Genomic DNA, 20,657 nt, shown 5'->3' with positions numbered 1-20,657 from the left:
CCAGCTGGCTCACTTCTGTTACCTGTGCTGACATTCTAGATTCTTTCTCAGCCAAACTCAAGAACCCGGAAGTCTAACCTCACAGGTTACATCCGTGCCATTCCCAGTTAACAATATGATGGCAACCATTATAGATTTTGCCTTTAAGGACTTTACACTCTCATTTGGGAAACATTGTCATTGTGTGATATTTAAGCAAATCATCACACAAGTAAATGCCAGCAAACTTAGAGGCTAAAAAAAGGAAGAATGTAGGCTGTTGTGAGAGCAAGGAAGGGGTTGCGGGGGCACTTATCTCAGCCAGGAAAAGTAGTTAAGGTTTTCCTGAGAAAGTCATCCTCAAGCTGAGGTATGGGTAAGTAGGAACAGGTGACGGTGACTCCCAAAGGAGAGAAGAAAGGGTCCAGACATAGGAAATAGCTTCCAATGAGGCTTGGGAAGAGGTGGGGAACTGGAAGGTCGAAGCAGTTGGATTGAATGTAGAAAGCAAGGGGGATGTGGTTAGGGCCAGAGAGATCACGTGGGGCTGCTTAAGCAATGTTAAGGATTGGCAACCAATTTTTTTTTCTTTTTAAAAAAACTTTTATGGAGAACTTTTCAAAGCACTCAAATGTAGTGAGAGAACAATACAGTGAACTCCCCTGCAATGTTATTCAGAGGATTTGGACCGTATTCAAAGAGCAATGGGAGGTCTTTGAAGGGTTTTAAGGAGGGATGTCCCACAATTAAATTTGTATCTTAGAAAGGTCACCCTGACATTTGTGTCAAAATCAGATTGGATGGGGACATGAGCGGATGTGAGGAAACCAGCTAGAGAGGACGGTTGTGGCTGTGAAGAGAAGGCAGATTCTCAGTTACCCACTTGTCTCTCTTTGCCGTGTTAGTAAATCTATATTCATGCCTTTTGGAGAAATCATTGCAGATTTTCTAAAGGAGATTGTATTTGAGATGGGTTCTGCAAGGTAGATAACATTTCAGGAACCCTGGAATGAGAATGCCTAGGTGTCAAAGGATGGCTGACAAGGTGACCCTGACCACCTTTCCCTCAGGATTTTCTCATCCAAATTACCTTTGTCACTATCACTTCCGTCCTTAGGAGCATATACCTCATGCATTAACAATTCTTTCTAGAAGACACAAATGTACTTTCTTTTTTTGCACAGATTACAGGCAGTTAAGTGGAAACTTTCCAAAAGGTTTCATTTTTTATTATTTAATAGTAAACTAGAATTCATAAAATAGACTGTCTTAAAGTGGCTGATTCTGATGCTACCATAATTTGCGCTCATAGGCCTAATTGTCATTCCATTCCACAGAAGAACGAAGTGAAGGAACTCCACATGGAAATGTGATCCATGGGTTTCTTTTTTTTTTTTTTAATATATTTTTATTGATTTCAGAGAGGAAGGGAGAGAGCTAGAGAGATAGAAACATCCATCCATGAATCATTGATTGGCTGCCTCCTGCGTGTCCCCCACTGGGGGGGATCGAGCCCGAAACCTGGGCATGTGCCCCTGGCTGGAATCGAACCTGGGACCCTTCAGTCCACAGGCTGACGCTCTATCCACTGAGCCCAGCCGGCTAGGGTGATCCATGGGTTTCTTTTCCCTTGTGTTTAATTCCAGGAATGGCTTTATCCTTAAGGAGAAGCTTCAGCTCTTACATAAAGATAGCATACCCAATGGTATAATATCATGATACAAATATTTATCTTTCGAAAATATAGCCTGTATTACTTACCTGGTTTGATTTTTGTTGTGTGTGTGTTTGCTTTGTTGTTGTTGTTAATTCTCACCCAAGGATATATATTTTTTTTCATTGCTTTTCTGAGAGAATGGAAAGGAAGGAGGGAAGAAGGGGGAAAGACAGAGGAGAGAGAGAGAAACATTGATCTTCTGAAAGAGACACATCAACTGGTTGCCTCCCGCATGCAGCTGACCAGGACTCAAACCTGAGGACCTTCAGTGCGAGGGCCTAACTGCTGAACCACACCAGCCAGGGCACCTGTTTATAAAAATAAATAAAATTGGTAATACGCAAATGTTTTCTATTCGAAGTCTAATGTATACATTGAAAAGACTAAATCTTTTTATTTTTGATTTAATCCTCACCCGAGGATATGTTTATTGATTTTAGAGAGAGGGGAAGGGAAAGAGAGAGAAACATCAGTGAGAGAGAGAAACACTGATCGGTTGCCTCCCCTAGGCACCTTAACCAGGGATCGAGCCTGAAACCTAGGTATGTGCCCTGACGGGGAATCAAACCCACAACCTTTTGGTGTACAGGACAACGCTCCAACCAACTGAGCCACACTGGTCAGAGCACTAACTCTGTTTTGACTAGATTTTCTTTTTGGTGGATATGTTCCAAAAAGCTCAGTGTACTCTGTCTCCTGACTGATTTTATCACTGCAGTTGTTGGGAGTTAAGTGGGATAATATTTGGGAAGGTGTTTGGTAAACTGTGATATACAGTACAAATGTAAGATGGTAGTGGTACTAATTAGAAGTAAGCTGAAGCAAGATGAAGAAATGGTTCATCTGTCCATTCTGAGGCCCCTTCATGCTGGAAACTTCGGAACTTGCCAGATGGCTTTTTTATTCTCTACTGTACAGAACATGCATTAGGTTCACTCGCGTTATCTGACTGTGATCATTGCGGCAGCTAACTCAGTGGATACAAATAAATGTTACATGGTTTAAAAATTATGTAGCCAGTATTCTAGTACAAGTCCGTTCGAAACCAAGCACTCTTCATTCTCTTCGGCTGTCACAAAACAAGCAAAAGACTTTATCAGTGGCCTATAACTATGAAATGGTTACTAGTAGTAGTAATTTGCTAGAGGACGACACTTTCAGGGTGGTAACTCTCTGCTTCGCACTTGCTGTGCGCTGTGGAAGAAACAGGAAATGTGCAACTCATGATACCGGACCTCAAGGATCTTGGATCCAGTAGAGAGATTAAAAGACAGAACAGAAACAATAGTAAACAAGATCAGACCAATATGATTTAAATGCCCCAGATCTAAATGTTTTAGGAGAAGAGTGTTAACTGGGTTTATTATTTCACCTTTATGGTAGAAGTGGATCTTGGGTTGGGGCTTGGAAGGATAATTAGGATTTCAATGCCTAAAGGATTGTTACAGTGTGGGCCAAGAAGTGGAATGACTATGTTATGTTTATGCTACAATAAGGATCAGATCTACACTAAGGGATTATTTTAGAGTAGTTGAAAATAATGTTGGAAAACTGTCAAGTGCAAAAATGGAATGCAGGAAGGTAGCTGATCAATGATTCTTTCTCATCATCGGTGTTTCTATCTTTCTCTCCCTCCCCCTCTCTGAAATCAATAAAAAAATATATTTTTTAAAAAAGACATACCATGTAGTAAATATTTTAGTATTAAATATTTTTTATTTTAAATATTTTATTTAAATATTAAGTGCTATTAAATATTTTAAAATATTAAAGAGTATTCAACTTGTGTCTATAATGTTTTATTTCTTAAATAAACACAAAGAGCCCAGCTGGCATGGCTCAGTGGTTGAGCCTTGACCTATGAACGAGGAGGTTTGGTTCGGTTCCCAGGTCCGGAGCATATAATGGGGCTCCATCCCCAGTATGGGGTGTACAGGAGGCAACTGATCAGTGATTCTCTCTCATCATTGATGTTTCCATCTCTCTCTCCCTTCCTCTCTGAAATCAATAAAAAAATTTTTTTTAATAAATAAAGAAAAAGAAGTAAGTCAAAATGTAAATTTTTCTGAATCTGAATGGTAGGGATGGGTGTTTATATTTTTCTCTATTTTATGTATATTTGTAAGGGAAGCAATTTTTAAAGGGAAGCAATTAAATAGTTTTAGAAATGATGAGATTTGAAGGACAAAGTCTTAGGAGAAAACATTAGTAAGCATGAAGTTCTGGTTTTCTGAATATATTTTTAATTTGTTTTCTGGTTTTTAAAACTTTTTATTCAAGTCACATATCCACCGTTTAAAGGGGTAGTGTGGCTTTAGTGACTCTGCCTTACCCTCTAGCCAAAAGCTAGAGTCTGAAATGATTGCTGGGAATGCTGCTGAGGTCCTGGCCTCACACTTGTTCCTACTCACTCCTCTGCCCCTTAGAATTTCCTCCTTCTTTCTCCCTGTCAGTTTCGCCTCGTGTTTCAGAATTGCTCACAATTTTCTCATAAGGAGGCTAAGCAGTACAGTCACTATCAGTTTACATTCAAGTCATAATGAAAACAATAAAGGTATTTAAAACAATTTTCAAGATAGGCTATTTTCCAGAGCAGACTCCACTGTTCTGCTCTGATTCCTAGCAAAACAGGCTCCATGGGAATTGGGGCTCCAGCCAAATTGGCTGTGGTTGTGGCCCAGCTCCATTAGCAGAGGCAAACTGGAGAGCTGGAATGGACGTCAGGACCCAAGATCAGTCAGACTCTCATTTTCTCTGGTGAAAGGCTGCCCCTGGGTCCCGTTGCCAGATTAGCTTCACCTCCAGATCCTTTGGAGACTTTGAAGTGGGGCCAGTAGATTATTCTAGTGCCCATTTTCTTTCTGGTTCTCATGGCTTTGGAATGGATCTGGTGGGCCCTCAGTGGCTATGACTGATGTCTGCTTTCTATTTAAATGTACTTAAAATTGCCCTGGCCTGTGTTTCTCAGTGGTTAGAGATTCAGCCCGTGCACCGAAGGGTCTCGGGTTCGATTCCTGGTCAAGGGCATGTGCTTGGGTTGCAGGTTTGATCCCCAGCCGCAGTTGGGGTGCATGTGGGAGGCAACCAATCTCTCTCTTTCTTCCTTTCTCCCTCTTTTTCTCTTTTCCTCCCTCTTTCTCCCCCCTCCATCCCTCCCTTCCAGTCTCTGAAAATCAATGAAAAAAATATCCTCCAGTCAGGATTATTTAATAAATAAATATACTTAAAACTTACTTTAAGAAAAAATCCTGCTAGACTGTTTGGCTCAGTGAACAAAGCGTCAACCTTGGGACCAAAGGGTCCTGGGTTCGATTCTGGTCAAGGGCACGTACCTTGGTTGCAGGCTCCTCCCTGGGCCGGGCCCTGGTCAGGGCATGTGCAGGAGGCAAACCAATCTTTGTGTTTCTCTCACATCAATGTTTCTCTCTGTTTTTCCCTCTCTTCCACTCTCTCTAAAAATCAATGGAAAAATATCCTCAGGTGAGGATTAACAAAATAAAAAAATCCTCACCCAAGGGTATTTTCCATTGATTTTTTTTTTTTTAGAGAGAGGAAGGGAGAAGGAGAGAGAAACATCAATATGAGAGAGAAACATTGATCGGTTGCCTCCCATACACACCCAGACCAGGGATCAAACCCGAAACCTAGGTATGTGCCCTGAGAAGGAATGACACACACAGGAACCTTTCGGTGTATGGGACGACACTCCTCCTAACTAAGCCACCTGGCCAACGCTTAAAACGTACATTTTTTAAAAAATATATTTTATTGATTTTTTTACAGAGAGGAAGAGAGAGGGATAGAGAGTTAGAAACATCGATGAGAGAGAAACACCGATCAGCTGCCTCCTGCATACCCCCCACTGGGGATGTGCCCGCAACCAAGGTACATGCCCTTGACTGGAATCGAACCTGGGACCCTTGAGTCCGCAGGCCGATGCTCTATCCACTGAGCCAAACCAGTTAGGGCTAAAACTTACATTTTTAAATAGCAGTGCTGTATTTGCCTTTTGTATATGTACTCTCCAGAGAGAATTTAAGGAACATATTCTTATTTGACACAGCCTATTTGAGAGTTGAAATATTTTTAATGCATTGTAGAAATCTAACTTGATTATGTCTCCTCTTTGGGTAAAGTGTTTTTCTTTAGTTTTAAATCTGTAGTGTAGTCTTGGGGATCTTGATATCATAAAAAATCTGTCATGACCTAATAATAACATATTCTTAACTATGTTGTTTTTCTTTTAAATGTATTTTTATTGATTTCAAAGAGGAAGGGAGAGGGAGAGATATAGAAACATTAATGATGAGAGAGAATCATTGATCGGCCCTCCCACACACCCACTCCTGGGGATGGAGCACGCAACCCAGGCATCTGCTCTGACCAGGAATCGAACCTTGACCTCCTGGCTCATAGGTCAACGCTCAACCACTGAGCCATGCTGGCCAGGCTTAACTATATTGTTTTAAGCACATATAAATAGAAGTTGTAATTTAGTTTTTCCCTAATATGAACTTTTTAAAAGCATAGCATGAATTGAAACTAACTTATATAGGTTTATTAAAGCATTGCACTCCAGTATTTTTTAAAGCTTACTTAATTTTAAAACATCAAAAAGTCATTGATTTCTTTTATCTTTCTCTCTATAATCAGTTTGATTGTGTGTGGGTGTTTTTTTTTTTAGTTAAATAACCAGACATTCCAGATTAGATAAAACAGACCTCATTTTCCCTAACTTGAATTTTGATAACTGACAACTTGAATTTTACAATAGGCAGGCAGTTTATAACTACATTGTCTGTGTTTGACTTCACATAGCTCATTTGTGTGCTATTACTCTGTCTAAGAAAGAGATGGACGTGAATATAGATATTTGTTTATATTAGGGGGAAAGTAAGGTTACCCATAAGCTGGGAAAGAGAGGACAAGGTGGGGGGGCAAGGATGGAAGCTGGATTTCTCTGGAACAGTATTTATATGGAACCATACAAATATTTTACACACTTAAGAAACACATTAACTGAATTGACTGTCAAGTAGGTAGCAATATCACACAGGAATTGTTTCAAGTAATTTAAAACATAATAATGTTACTGTGTATCCTACTGAGAGCTTTGAGTTTGGTCACTTGTTCTTAAGACCCTTTCAGTGTTACTTTGGGACACATAATAACTTATGTGGAGAATATGAGTGCATGCAATTTAAAATGCTATGAATTAATTTATTTAAAATGCTAAACTCATAACTTTAACTTTTGTTTCCTTTTACCTTTACAGTAAGGCAGAAGAGAATGAAAGAAGTAGATAATCTTGAAAGCATAAAAGAATGGTAAGTTAATTCGATCTGTGAAGTTTCTTTGTTAGTAATGCCTTTGTTGGTGTCTTTTTCTATTTTTACTGCATTTCACTGACTGTGATTGTAAGTGTTCATTATGCTTATCTCAGTTAAATACCTCATAGTAGTATATTTTAAAGTACCTTTTTTTTTTCCACCGTCACTGCATTGAATGGATTTTAGTGAAGTCACTAGATCTTCTTGTTACTAATTAAAAAAAAAAAAATTGTTAGGACAATTTATGTGACAATTGCCAACAAGTATTTTTAAGGATTTAAGTGAAATAAGCACATTCTTCTTTGGTAGAAAAATAAAACTTAAAATTTTCTCTTTGGCCCTAGCCAGTGTGGCTCAGTGGATAGAGCATCGGCCTGTGGACTGAAGGGTCCTGGGTTCGATTCCGGTCAAGGGCATGTACCTTGGTTGCGGGCTCCATCCCCAGTGGGGGGCATGCAGGAGGCAGCTGATCGATGTTTCTAACTCTATCCCTTACCCTTCCTCTCTGTAAAAAAATCCATAAAATATATTTTTTTAAAAATTTTCTCTTTGCATATTACTTCTGTCATATAAGTGAGAAATGCCAGTAACTTTGCTTCGTTAGCTTCTTGTGATAGAATCACAGTGGAAACATAATGGCTTTGGAGTCAGATAAACCTCGGTTTGAATCCATCTCTTTCTGATACTACTTCTCTGGCCTGTGGGCAATGTAGGTAGATTATTTGAGCTTCAATATCTCATCTATATAGTCCATGGACAGAGACAATAGTGTGGTGAAGGCCTGGGGTGGGGTAGGGGCTGGGTGGAGGAAAGCAGAGTGGGGAGGAATGGGGGACATCTGTAATACTGTCAACAATAAAAAATACATTTTTACAAAAATATATGAACTGGGGCTATACCTGAAAGATTTTGGGGAGAATTAGATAGCTTATATAAAGCACTTAGCATAGTATTAGCATATAGAAGGCACGCAATAAATGGTAAATGCAAAATGTATGGCTGTTAATATAGAATACTTTATTCTCATTTACGGAGGTGAAATATATCTTGTATGATGCTCTTTGTTTTAAATCCTTGAGGTACATGTCTTTCATCCGTAGTTCATTTGAGACAGACAAGTATTTATTTCACACTTACAAATATTTTGAAAATGCTTCTGTACCAAACAAACATTTGTTATTTTTGACTAGAGTGTTTACTGTTTTATTTATATGTGATACTAACTATATAATTTTAAGATTGTGTCGGGGTCTCTAAGACCACCCCCAGGTTTGTAATCGTACTATGATTTATTACAATGGACGGGTAAAAAGCAAAATCAGCAAAGGGGAGAGAGCACATGAGACAAAGTCCAGGGGAAACCAGGCACAGCTTCCAAGAGTCCTCGCCTGTGGGGTCACCTGGGACGTACTTAATTCTCCCCGTGATAAGTCATGACAGCCCATGTGAAATGATATCTACCAAGAAAGGTCATTGGAAATGAGCCTAGGCTTTTTATTGGGGGCTCGTCACCTACTCAGATTTCAGACTCTCCAGCGGAAAGCAAGCAGGCCTTTCGAAGGATAGCAGTCAGGCCCACTGTGTTAACTCTTTTCTATACAGACATACAATGATTGAACGATTTAAAAGACTAAGATTAGCTTGGGACTTTTTTTTTTTAACACTTTATTGAGACCTAATTCACATACCATATGATTTATGCATTTAAAGTATTCAATTCAGTGATTTTTACTACATTCACAATATTTACTACATTAGTATTGTGAGAAATCATCTTAGGGTGTGATTATTTTTTAAGAAGTATCATATTGTTGCCTTGGAAAAGGCATAATTAATACTTTATGATAATATGGAGTGTCTTAAGAGTAGATACAGAGCCCTAGCTGGTTTGGCTCGGTGGATAGAGCGTCGGCCTGCGGACTGAAAGGTCCCAGGTTCGATTCTAGTCAGGGGCACATGCCCAGGTTGCAGGCTCGATCCTCAGTAGGGGGCATCCAGGAGACGGTCGATCAATGATTCTCTCATCATTGAAATCAATAGAAATATATTTAAGAGAGAGAGAGAGGCTTTATAGCATATCATGGTTAGTAGCATAGACTTGGAAGACTAACATTCTGTTTCTGCCACTTACTAGTTGTGTAACCTCCGACATGTAAGTTAACCTCTCTCTGACTCATTTTTCTTATCTATAAAATGTGGATAAAGGTATCTATAGTTCCTGGCACAGTCTAAGAGCTATAAAAAGTGTTGATTACTTACTGAATCTGAGAAGATATATCTCAGAACATTTATGAATCTAATATATGAATTCTAAAAAGATCTGCCAGGAATATTTTTTCTATCAAATGAATCTTTGGTAATATTTCCTATATAATATAAATATAGAATGAAATCCAGTATATGGAAGTGAGCAAAATGGGTGAAGGGGTTCAAGAGGTACATATTTCCAGGTATAAAATAAATAAGTCATAGGGGTGTAATGACTATAGTTACTAATTAGTGACTATAGTTACTAATAATGTATTGCATATGTGAAAGCTGGTAAGGTAATGCCCTGCCTGGGTAGGTCAGTCGGTTAGAGCATCATCCTGGTGAAATTTATCCCCCAACTCCCACCCCACAGATGTTTTTGGTTGTCATAACACTTTGGGGGTGGGAAAGTATGCATGCTACTGACATCTAATGGGCCAATGTCACAGGTGATGTTAAACACCCTAGAATACATAGGACAGCCTGCACAACAAAGAATTATCTCTCCCCAAATGTCAATAGACTCAACTTGAGAAAACCCTGCTCTGGACCCAAAGGGTTAATGACTTCCCGAGGTCACATGTCTGTTAACTGAGAAGAGGGTCTAGACTGCGGACTTGGAAGTGGCATCTCAGGTCAGGATCCCTGAACTAGAATAATGTATGTGAATTTTTAGAGAACTGGTAGTTACTAATGCTCACTTTTCTTTGTTGTGTATACAGGGTTTGTGAAACAGGATCTGACAACCAACCTCTTAGTGATAATCGACAATCAACTTGTGAGTATTTTGTCGACAGTCTTTTTGAGGAAGCCCAGAAGGTTGGTGCCAGATGCTTGTCTCCCACTGAACAGAAGAAACAGGTAAATGCCTATGACTTTTTTTCTCTTCCACTGTTTCTCCAAATATGGATCTTTTATAGCGGTGGTTCTCAACCTTCTGGCCCTTTAAATACAGTTCCTCCTGTTGTGACCCAACCATAAAATTATTTTCGTTGCTACTTCATAACTGTAATGTTGCTACTGTTATGAATCGCTATGTAAATATCTGATACGCAGGATGGTCTTAGGCGACCCCTGTGAAAGGGTCGTTCAACCGCCAAAGGGGTCGCGACCCACAGGTTGAGAACCACTGTTTTAGAGGGTCCACGAGATCAAAACTGTTTAATAATAATAGTGAGATGTTATTTACCTGGTCATTGTGTTGACCTTGCACTGATACTGCAAAATCGATGGTGGGTAGTAAGCAGCTGGCACCTTAGAAGGAGTCAAGGCAGTGGCACCAAACTGTACTAGTAATTACTGTCTTCTTTGCACTTGCAGGGAGAAAATAAACGCTAGTTTCAATTAAGAATGTTCTCAATGAAGTAGTAAAAGTGATAAATTTTATTAAATCCCAACCCTTCAGTGCACATCTTATTAATATTGTAATGCAAAGTACACATCAGACATTTTACAATATACAGAAGTATCATATTTTTTAATTAACATGATGCATTTGTTTCTTACTGCTTTGCAGGTAGATATAAATATAAAATTATGGAAAAATGGATTCACGGTCAATGATGATTTCAGAAGTTATTCAGACGGTGCAAGTCAGCAGTTTCTGAACTCCATCAAAAAGGGGTAAGCAACCTTTGTAAATAGAAGGATAGTTTAGGCATGTTTCATTTGGAAGAATGGTTTTTTTTTTTTTTTTAAATATTTTATTGATTTTTTACAGAGAGGAAGGGAGAGAGATAGAGAGTTAGAAACATCGATGAGAGAGAAACATCCATCAGCTGCCTCCTGCACATCTCCCACTGGGGATGTGCCCGCAACCCAGGTACATGCCCTTGACCGGAATCGAACCTGAGACCTTTCGGTCCGCAGGCCGACGCTCTATCCACTGAGCCAAACCGGTTTCGGCTGGGAAGAATGGTTTTTAATGGCTGTTTACACATCCCTACACGTTCACAGGTACTTTTAGAAATTCATATTTTCATAGGATGGGTTTTCTTAAGAGAGCCACAGCTATAATTTTGAAGAAAGTGGAGGAATTCGAATTTTGATCAGGTGGTCAGTGCACGTCATAGCGAGCAGTTGAGCGGCCTTAGCATATCATTTGCATATTACACTTTGATTGGTTGAAAGGTCGACCAGATGACCAGACACTTAGCATATTAGGCCTTTATTACCATATAGGATATTTTTCAATTCCTTTTGCATGGAGAGTATATTTTTCAGTAAAAGAAAATGCACATGGTGAGTGTGGGCACTTTGTTTCTTTCCCTTCCCAGGGAATTGCCTTTGGAATTACAGGGAACATTTGATAAGGAGGAGGTGGATGTTAAAGTTGAAGATAAGAAACATGAAGTGTGTGTGGCAACGAAGCCTGTGTTCCAGCCCTTCTCAGGACAGGGTCACCGACTGGGAAGGTGAGTGGGCTCATGATCGTAGCAGAGGCTGGACTAACATTCAGCCCATCATTGTTTTACCAGGGAGACCACAGATAAGGAGCTTATCATTTCTCCCATTGCACATGGAATTTTTTATTAATCCTCACCCAAGGACATGCAGAGAGAGAGAGAGAGAGAGAGAGAGAGAGAGAGAGAGAGAGAAAGTGAAACATCAATGTGAGAAAGAAATATAGAAACATTGATCAATTGCTTCTGTATGCTCCCCGATTGGGGATCAAACCCACAACCCAGGTATATGCCCTGAATGGGAATCGAACTAGCAACTTTCGGTGCACGGGACGATGCTCAACCAACTGAGCCACTTCACCTAGTGCAAATGAAATTTTTAATGTTAGCTTTTGTGAGGACTCCTCTAAGTCATATTTACCTTAGTGTGAATTAGCATATGCTGGCACTACAGTAAAAAAATCTTGGAGGCTTGTGTGGTTTCATCAAATCAAAAGGGCATGGCTTATTGAGGACGTTAGGCAAAATTGGATGGATGAGTCGTTTCTTTTCTCCCTTACACTCACCACTTGAGCTTTGCCATTAAAGTTAGCGTGCAAACACTAGCTTTTGAATATAGGGTTCCATTTTACCCATACCACTGCTTTCAACATTGTACTGTAATCAATATCTGAATTTTGAGGTAATAAAAATGAAAAATGTCTGATAAAGTTAGCAGTATTAAAACCTTTATTTTTTGTTGTTGTTGTTGTTGTTAATGAAAATAAGCTTTATGTCCTAGCCGGTTTGGCTTAGGGATAGAGCATCGGCCTGCAGACTGAAGGGTCCCGAGTTCGATTCTGGTCAAGGGCACATGCCCGGTTTCGGGCTCGATCCCCAGTAAGGGGCATGCAGGAGGCAGCCAATCAATGATTCTCTCTCATCATTGATGTTTCTATCTCTCTCTCCCTCTCCCTTCCTATCTGAAATCAATAAAAATATATTTTAAAAATATTAAAAAAGAAAATAAGCTTTATTACATCAAGTAATAAATATATAAAAAGATGCAGTGTTATCTTCTTCCAGATGTTTATAGTATCAAAACCTTTAATTATGCCCAGTTGGTGTGGCTCAATGGTTGAGTGTCAACCCATCAACCAGGAGCTCAGGGTTCGATTCCTGGTCAGAGCACATGCCCAAATTGCAGGCTCAATCCCCAGTAGGGGGCATGCAAGAGGCAGCCAATCAGCGATTCTCTCTCATCATTGATGTTTCTAACTTTCCCTCTCCCTTCCTTTCTCTGAAATCAATTAAAAAAACACACACCTTTAATTATTTTCAGATTTTGCAGTCTTTTTATTTTATCCTCACCCGAGGATATTTTCCATTGATTTTTTTAGGGAGAGTGGAAGAGAGAGGGAAAGACAGAGAAACATCGATGTGTTTAGAGAAACACATCGATTGGTTGCCTCCTGCACGAACCCCAACTAGGGTCCAGGCTGGTGAGGAGCCTGCAACCAAGGTACGTGCCCTTGACTGGAATCGAACCCGGGACCCTTTGGTCCACAGGCCAACGCTCTATCCCCTGAGCAAAACCGGCTAGGGCTGCAGTCTTCTTTATATCTGTGCCTTATAGCAGAATATGCAAAGAGGTTAGATGTGGGATCACTTTTATTTTGATCATTTCTCATATATTAATTATCAAGATTGGTAAGGTGTATACACATTCATGCATACATATAAAAATATCCAGATGTGATTTTCAGAATGCTGAAAATATATTTTTATACCATTGGATCTACTTTTTAACAGAATAATAGTGTGCATTTGGTAAAAAAGAATGACATATATATGCATCTGACTTTGTTGTCTGGATTTTTTTAGTGCCACACCAAAAATTATTTCTAAATCAAAAAGTATTGAAGTTGAGAAGAAAAATAATTTGTCTACTGTCCCACTAAACAACCTGGAACCCATCACTAATATACAGATCTGGTTAGCCAGTGGGAAAAGGATTGTTCAGAAATTTAACATGTCTCATAGGTGAGTCTTTCATTTCATTATTTGTCTGATTTTTTTCCTAATTTTAATTTTTATCTCTTCTATTAACTTCCATCAAGAGTTGCATTTCTTTTTCTTTTTTTTTCTTTTTTTCCCCGCCTTTGACAATCCCCTGGCCTCCCCTACCCCCCAGTGTCTTATGTCCATTGGTTATGCTTAAGAGTTGCATTTCTTTATTATCTTAGTGTGATTATAGAGATCACAGTATACATTTGTTTTTTGTTTTGTTTTTTAATCCCCACCCGAGGATATTTTTCCATTGATTTTTAGAAATTCCATTGACTTTTAGAGAGAGTGGAAGAGAAAGGGGAAGACAGAGAGAAACATTGATGTGAGAGAAACACATTGATTGGTTGCCTCCTATATGAGCCCCAACCAGGGAGGAGCCTGCAACCAGGGTACATCTCTTGACCGAATCTTCGGTCCGCAGGCCGATGCTCCATCCATTGAGCCACACTGGCTAGGGCTATATTTGTTATTTTTACTGCACAGTTTCTTTAATCTTTTTAAAAAATATATATATGTTTATTGATTTCAGAGAGGAAGGGAGTGGGAAAGAGAGATAGAAACATCAATGATGAGAGAGAAGCATTGATTGGCTGCCTCCTACACACCCCTTACTGGGGATTAAGCCCACAACCTGGGCATGTGCCCTTAACCAAAATCGAACCTGGGACCCTTCAATCCGCAGACCAATGCTCTGTCCACTGAGCCAATCAGGCGAGGGCGAGTTCCTTTAATCTTTACTGTTTTTCTTACTTTTTATAGTTATATTGTTTGCCATAAGCTTTAGCCATTAGTTATCTAATATTTGATATCCAAATAAATACCACATCCTAGACTTTTTTGGAAACCTGCACAGGTTTAACAGAGTGGCGTTTTTGAATTTTAGTGAATTGATTGGGAGAATTTTGTCTTTCGCGATGTGCCATATTTCATTAACTCTGAGTTGCACATTTTTTTATGTTTAGCACCTCTGAAATAGGGATGCATCCATTGCTGGCCACATGGCAAACATGTCACAATTGTCTTTGCCTTAGTATCGTCCTCAAAGCATGCAACACAAATATCAGATGAACTAAAAGCATCCCAGAGACAGTAGCAGAGCACTTCTTAAAATAAATTCTGTGTCACCAACACACCTGGTGATTCCGAGGGTGGGTATTACGTGGAGAAACATGTCCAGGATCCGAGTGTGACTAGGAATGACTCTACCATTTCATTGTACTTAGGGAAGCACATGAGTGATTTGTATGAAATTAAGTTAAAAGTGCTCTTTCAATAAATATTAAAAAGAATTCTAAGTGTTAAGAAAACACTTTGTCACAATCTGGATTTTTTTTTTTTTTTTTTTAGTAACACATAAAATGATGTGTTTTGAAATCAATGGCATCTTAGTTTTGATGAACTGCATATGCGCTCTCCCTCTCTAAATACACACACGTGCGTAGGTGAACATAACTTTGAGCTGCCTTCAAGGTTGCAATTATTATTTTACTTTGTGTTCATTATTCCATCGTAAATTCTCCCTGTACTGAGTGAAGGATTTTCCTAATTGGATTTGAAGCACAGCATGACCTGGTATTTAAAGGAACCTAGGTCTGTCTGTCTGTCTGATCCATTCAGAGCTAGGTATGTAGATACGTCAACTTTCTATTATAGAAACTTAGAGATACACACAAAAGCAAAGAGAACATAATGACCTATCATTTAGTTTCCACTGAACTATTTCTAAGCAAACCCCAGACTTCATATAGTTTCATATGTAAATACTTCAGTATGTATCTCCAATAGATAAGTACTCTTTAAAAATGTAACCATAGCCCTGACTGGTTTGGCTCAGTGGATAGAGCGTCGGCCTGCGGACTGAAGGGTCCCGGGTTCGATTCCGGTCAAGGGCATGTATCTTGGTTGCGGGCACATCCCCAGTGAGGGGTGTGCAGGAGGCAGCTGATCAATGTTTCTCTCTCATCGATGTTTCTAGCTCTCTATCCCTCTCCCTTCCGCTCTGTAAAAAATCAGTAAAATATATTTTAAAAAATGTAACCATAGTTAAAAAAAATGTAACCATAATACCCTTGCCACATCTAAGATGATGAATAGTAATAATTTCCTACTGTCCCCAAGGGTCCACCTTCAAAAGATGGCCCCAGTGAACAGCTCTGTCATTATAATTTGAGTGTTCTGTGTACTCACACAGCCAGATATCTTCACACGTTACTGCTTTAAATTGGCTCGTTCAAATTTTCATAAAATTGTATTAATAGTTGGCGCCATTTTACAGGATAAGCCACATCAAAGACTTCATTGAAAAGTACCAAGGATCTCAGAGAAGTCCTCCCTTTTCCCTGGCCACGGCTCTCCCGTGCCTCAGGCTGCTAGATGAAGCACTCACGCTGGAAGAAGCAGACTTGCAGAACGCCGTCATCATCCAGAGACTCCACAGAACCACGGAGCCTTTTAGAGGACTTTGATAACATTGACCTTTGACACACTAAGTGGAAAGTTTGCAGAGAAGTGATGGTTCGTAAGTGAACATGCAAACCGAAATGGGGGGACGTCAGGTTCGCTGAACTTTTGGTTTGAGACCTATTTAGCTCCCTCCAGATGGGAAGACAAGTAAGTACAAGTTAGGAGAGGAAGCTACGACGAAACTATATTCAGTGCACTGTCTCCCAAAGGCTACTCAAAAAAATCTACTTCTTTTCAAATACCAATGATTCAACATAAGATAGATTAAAGGACTATATCATTTAGTATCTTAGTGTGGTATAAATTAGCAAACATGTTCACAGCATCACTCATTTAAACATCATCCCAAACAGCAGTGATTTACTCAAATGTTAGCTTGGCTCAGAATTTTTAAATAGCAATACATTAAAAGTTATACATGGCAGGTTAAAAGCATCAGTGTCCTTATTTTATACCTCAGATACAATCAGAATGCTAGAAGGAACTGCTTCCACCACAGCCATGCCTAAACCTTGAAGTGTTCTCAGTCTGCATTCTCTAAGGCAAGGTACACTCAAACATTAAGTTGGCAATAGTATCTAGTATTTCCAGGTAAGAATAAAATTCTGTAGCTTAGTATAATGTCAGTATTAATCTGTCTACTCACATTTCTACATTTTTGAGAAGTATAATTTTTTTAAATATATATTTATTGATTTCAGAGAGTTAGAAACATCAATGATGAGAAAGAATCATTGATTGGCTGCCTCCTGCAGGCTCCCTTCTGAGGATCAAGACCACAACCTGGGCATGTGCCCTGACCAGGAATCGAACTGTGACCTCCTGGTTCACAGGTCAATGCTCAACCACTAAGCCAGGCCGGCCAGGCGAAAGTATAATTTTTTAAAAAACTATGTTCTCTCCAGGAACCTCAGTTCACCCCCTATTTTATTTTATTTCAAACATTAGGGACTTGTTCTTAGCTAACATTCGCAGTATGTCATTCATTTGAGACTGCTTACTTAGAATCTAATGTTGTGTTTGTCACACTGCTAATTAACATTTTTTAAATGCCTTATGTCATGTATGGTTTTCTATTCCATACATTAGAGTCAACCTGTGTATACATTCAAGGGTTATTTATTACATTCTGAGGTCACCAAGGAAGACTTGCTTTGTTTCTTAGACTTTACAACCAGCTAGACTTCGATAGTCACTGTCCGATTGCATCCCCTTGTCCAAAAATAAGTTTAGGAAGCCTTTTTGCAAATGATCTGTTGAATCATATTTAAAGTGAGATATACACTGAGTGTGCCAAGGAACTAAGCAGCCATGCCCATCAGCAATAATGTTCACAGGGCATTGGACGTCTGCTGGGAGGAGCAGGTCTTAAACTGTTTGGTCTCCAGACCTTTTTTTATGTGGGTTATAAATCTGTTAAAAATGTAAAAGTTACACATATTTATTCATTTGAAAATAATACACATGTAAATATAAACACTTTTACGAAAAATGTCTATTTTCCAAAACATTAAAAATAAGATTTCGTGAGAAAAGTGGCAGTGTATCCCATTTTTTGCAGATGTCTTTCCTGCCCGCCTTAAAGGGACAGATGGCATCTCCTGCCTGCTTCCACGTTCAATCTGTTGTGCTATCGCACATCGTGTGGCCTCCAGTAAATGCTACTACGTGTTCATGAGGAAGTGAACAAAACAAATAACGTCTCAGTATGATCAGGAAAGTAGTTTTGACCTTGTGGACCCCCTGAAAGCCATTCTGATAAAGCAATATTTGCCGTGATTCTCAAGCCCTAGTGTAAGAATCACTTGGGAAGCTTTTCAAAAGGCCTATTGCTGCCACTCACCATGCACATTCTGATTCATCGTATCTGGGGTGAGTCCCAGATCTCTGCATTTTTTATCGCATTTGATTCTTAGGTATGTAATGGCAGGAAATCCTGCACCGTAGCTCCCCCTTATGAAAATAAAGCCTCGTGTGCGCCATGGACAGTGGAAGACCCTCCACTGAAATGGGGGGTCCTCTTAGTTTTATCTTTGTCGCCCCCAGTTTGTTCTGAGACTGTTCCCCTTTAACTCTGAACTAACCATGCCATAAACCTATACTTCATCTTCTATGAGCACAGCTGAGATAAGGCTGGAACATGTAAATGAGGTTTTTAGCAAAGGCTCAGGAATAACAATGAAAGGGAAGTACCCGTATAACTAGATGGCCTGTTTCATAAGCTATATCTTCTGTTGGAGGAACATTTGAAGAATGCTTTCTTTTAGAGACCTGTCTTTTTACTAGGAAGGGAGGGAGGACAAAGGAAAACCTTCTCTTTTTGTTATTTGCTCTCAGAAATGAACAGGTATATAATAGAAAATAAATACTGTCAGTCATGTTTACAGCTGCGGCAGAGCCCTCTAGTGAAACAATGGCATTCTTTACAATAATGAGGGGACAGGAAAATCAATGAACTTCTCTTTCAGATATAAAATAACATAAGGTGGTTATTAACATATTTTCAAAAATATGTAAGAAAATGTTTCATATAGGCCTATCATAAAGCATTTTATAATTTTTACTTGCATAATTATAGTCATTATGTGATTCTCCATATATTTCTATAAAGGGGCCTCTTGGAAATATTTGTCTTGTACCTATAGAAAAGCCTCCTTCGTGGATGTTCCCATTTATAATGATTTAACCAGGAGACACACAGGAGGTTTTCTTGTGTGTCCATGTAGAATACACTCCAGTGGGAAGTTTCTATAGGGCAAGACCCATCACCAGCAGTAACCTTCGTTTTTGTAACTGTAGAAAATTTCACTGATGTGGATAATATTCTCAGAGGTTTTCTAAAAGGAGAATCATCTGATAAAGCTTTTTACCTGAAAGTTTCACGTTCTAAAGTTGTTCATTAAATGTGTAGAATATTCACAACATGTTGATTTTAGAAAACATAAGCTGAATTTATTAAGGGAAGGCAGCCTGGCGATTAAGCATATTAGGTGTGGAATATAATTTCACCTAAAGTCATTTCAAAACTATTGTCAGCTCCTTGAAAATCATTGTTAGGGTTAGTATATAGAAGTACATTTCTACTTTTGCAGATTCTAATTTATTGGTTAAATTACTATGCATTTTCCAGGTTATAACGGTGATCTTATTTTATATACTTCTCTCCTTCAGAATACTTTTTATTCTGTTTCATTGTGTTGAAAATACGGTATGTATGCATCTATTTTAGTGCCTTAAAGTACTTTGAAAGCAATCTTTTGCTAAAGGCTAACAAACTGTTGTCTTAAGGGTGGATACTATTTGTTAAAAGGATCTGTGAAATAATTCATACTTGTTTGTTATAAAGTGGTTACATATAGATGCATTTGTCATTTTTATTTGGCAAATTCATTCACTTTGAGAATCTACAAATATTTATTAGTTGCCTTCTGTTTGCCAGGTACTTTAACCAATGTTACTTTCACTTAATACTCAGAAATGTTAAAGTGTGATATTTTCTATACTAACTCAGTGTTTGTATTTGTTTTTAAACCATCCTTGTGACCTGAGTTGAACTAGCATGAAGATTCCTTGGTAGGATTTACTTCTTTGTTCTTTCTCTGACTACAAACCATTTAATTAAAAAATAGTTCAGCATAGTACATCTTCAAATAGCAGTGGTTTACTCAGTAGACAAATATTTGACTTTTGTTGTTTGCTTTAAATGTATTTTTGCACAGATAATTCATATAAATTATAGAAAATTATAAGATGCAAACCTGTAAAGAATTTTTGTGAGTTTATTTGAGACAAACTGTCGACATATGCCGGGAAGCAGAACCTCAACGAGTTGAGATAATGCTCCAGAGAATGGTGGGTTACATCTGTATTTATACATTACAATCAATGCTCCAGAGAATGGTGGGTTACATCTGTATTTATACATTACAATCAAAGGAAGGGACGTAGGTGGGTTACATGAAATCCATTATAAAGTAAAATGATGGACACATACTTAGGTGGCTGCAGGAACAATTAACATGATAATAATGAAGGAATTTGTGGTATCTGTCCTGGCACATTAGGTTGTGCCCCAAGGGGTCCAGAAAAGGGGAAGTTACAAGTTATCCAGACATTTCAAGGGTCTGTTATTATAAATGCAAAAAGACAGGCTCAGTTAAGGTAAGGGTTGACCTTGTCAGTGAAGATACCGGCCTAGGATGTAACTGCCCACCATAACTGCTTTTAGTTAAAGTTTAATTTCAGACCATCCTTTGTGGTTACTTTAGGTCTCTGACTTTGCAAGACCGCCATGCAGGTCTTCCCTGAGCTTGTCAGGTCAGCATATGGCCTCTTTCTTCCTCACCTGTTACTCCACCATTCAAAGATAACCATGGATAGCATTTTGGTGTGCATCCTTTTGAAAATTTTTAAGTGTATCAATTTTTAATTTTGTTTTAATTAAAAGGCAGGCTCTTTGGTTATTGT

The 20,657-nt window shown here is 38.9% G+C and overlaps 1 protein-coding gene across 2 annotated transcripts in view; it reads left to right on the top strand.

Moving 5' to 3' along the window:
* Positions 1 to 19,828, top strand: part of UBXN2A (UBX domain protein 2A) — a 21,585-nt gene extending 1,757 nt beyond the window's left edge. Inside the window, exons 2-7 of one of the 2 annotated variants that reach the window (XM_006091706.3) lie at positions 6,972 to 7,023; positions 9,999 to 10,137; positions 10,793 to 10,899; positions 11,553 to 11,690; positions 13,542 to 13,700; positions 16,003 to 19,828. In XM_006091706.3, coding sequence (XP_006091768.1) covers positions 6,986 to 7,023; positions 9,999 to 10,137; positions 10,793 to 10,899; positions 11,553 to 11,690; positions 13,542 to 13,700; positions 16,003 to 16,192 — 771 coding nt within the window. In that variant the 5' untranslated portion in view covers positions 6,972 to 6,985 and the 3' untranslated portion in view covers positions 16,193 to 19,828. The remainder of the gene's footprint in view (positions 1 to 6,971; positions 7,024 to 9,998; positions 10,138 to 10,792; positions 10,900 to 11,552; positions 11,691 to 13,541; positions 13,701 to 16,002) is intronic. The other variant, XM_023756449.1, reaches the window with a different exon arrangement.
* Positions 19,829 to 20,657: the final 829 nt, after the last annotated feature.

Source organism: Myotis lucifugus, unplaced genomic scaffold, assembly GCF_000147115.1.
Source record: "Myotis lucifugus unplaced genomic scaffold, Myoluc2.0 scaffold_94, whole genome shotgun sequence".
Classification (NCBI taxonomy): domain Eukaryota; kingdom Metazoa; phylum Chordata; class Mammalia; order Chiroptera; family Vespertilionidae; genus Myotis; species Myotis lucifugus.
This window is presented reverse-complemented; position numbering and strand designations above follow the sequence as displayed.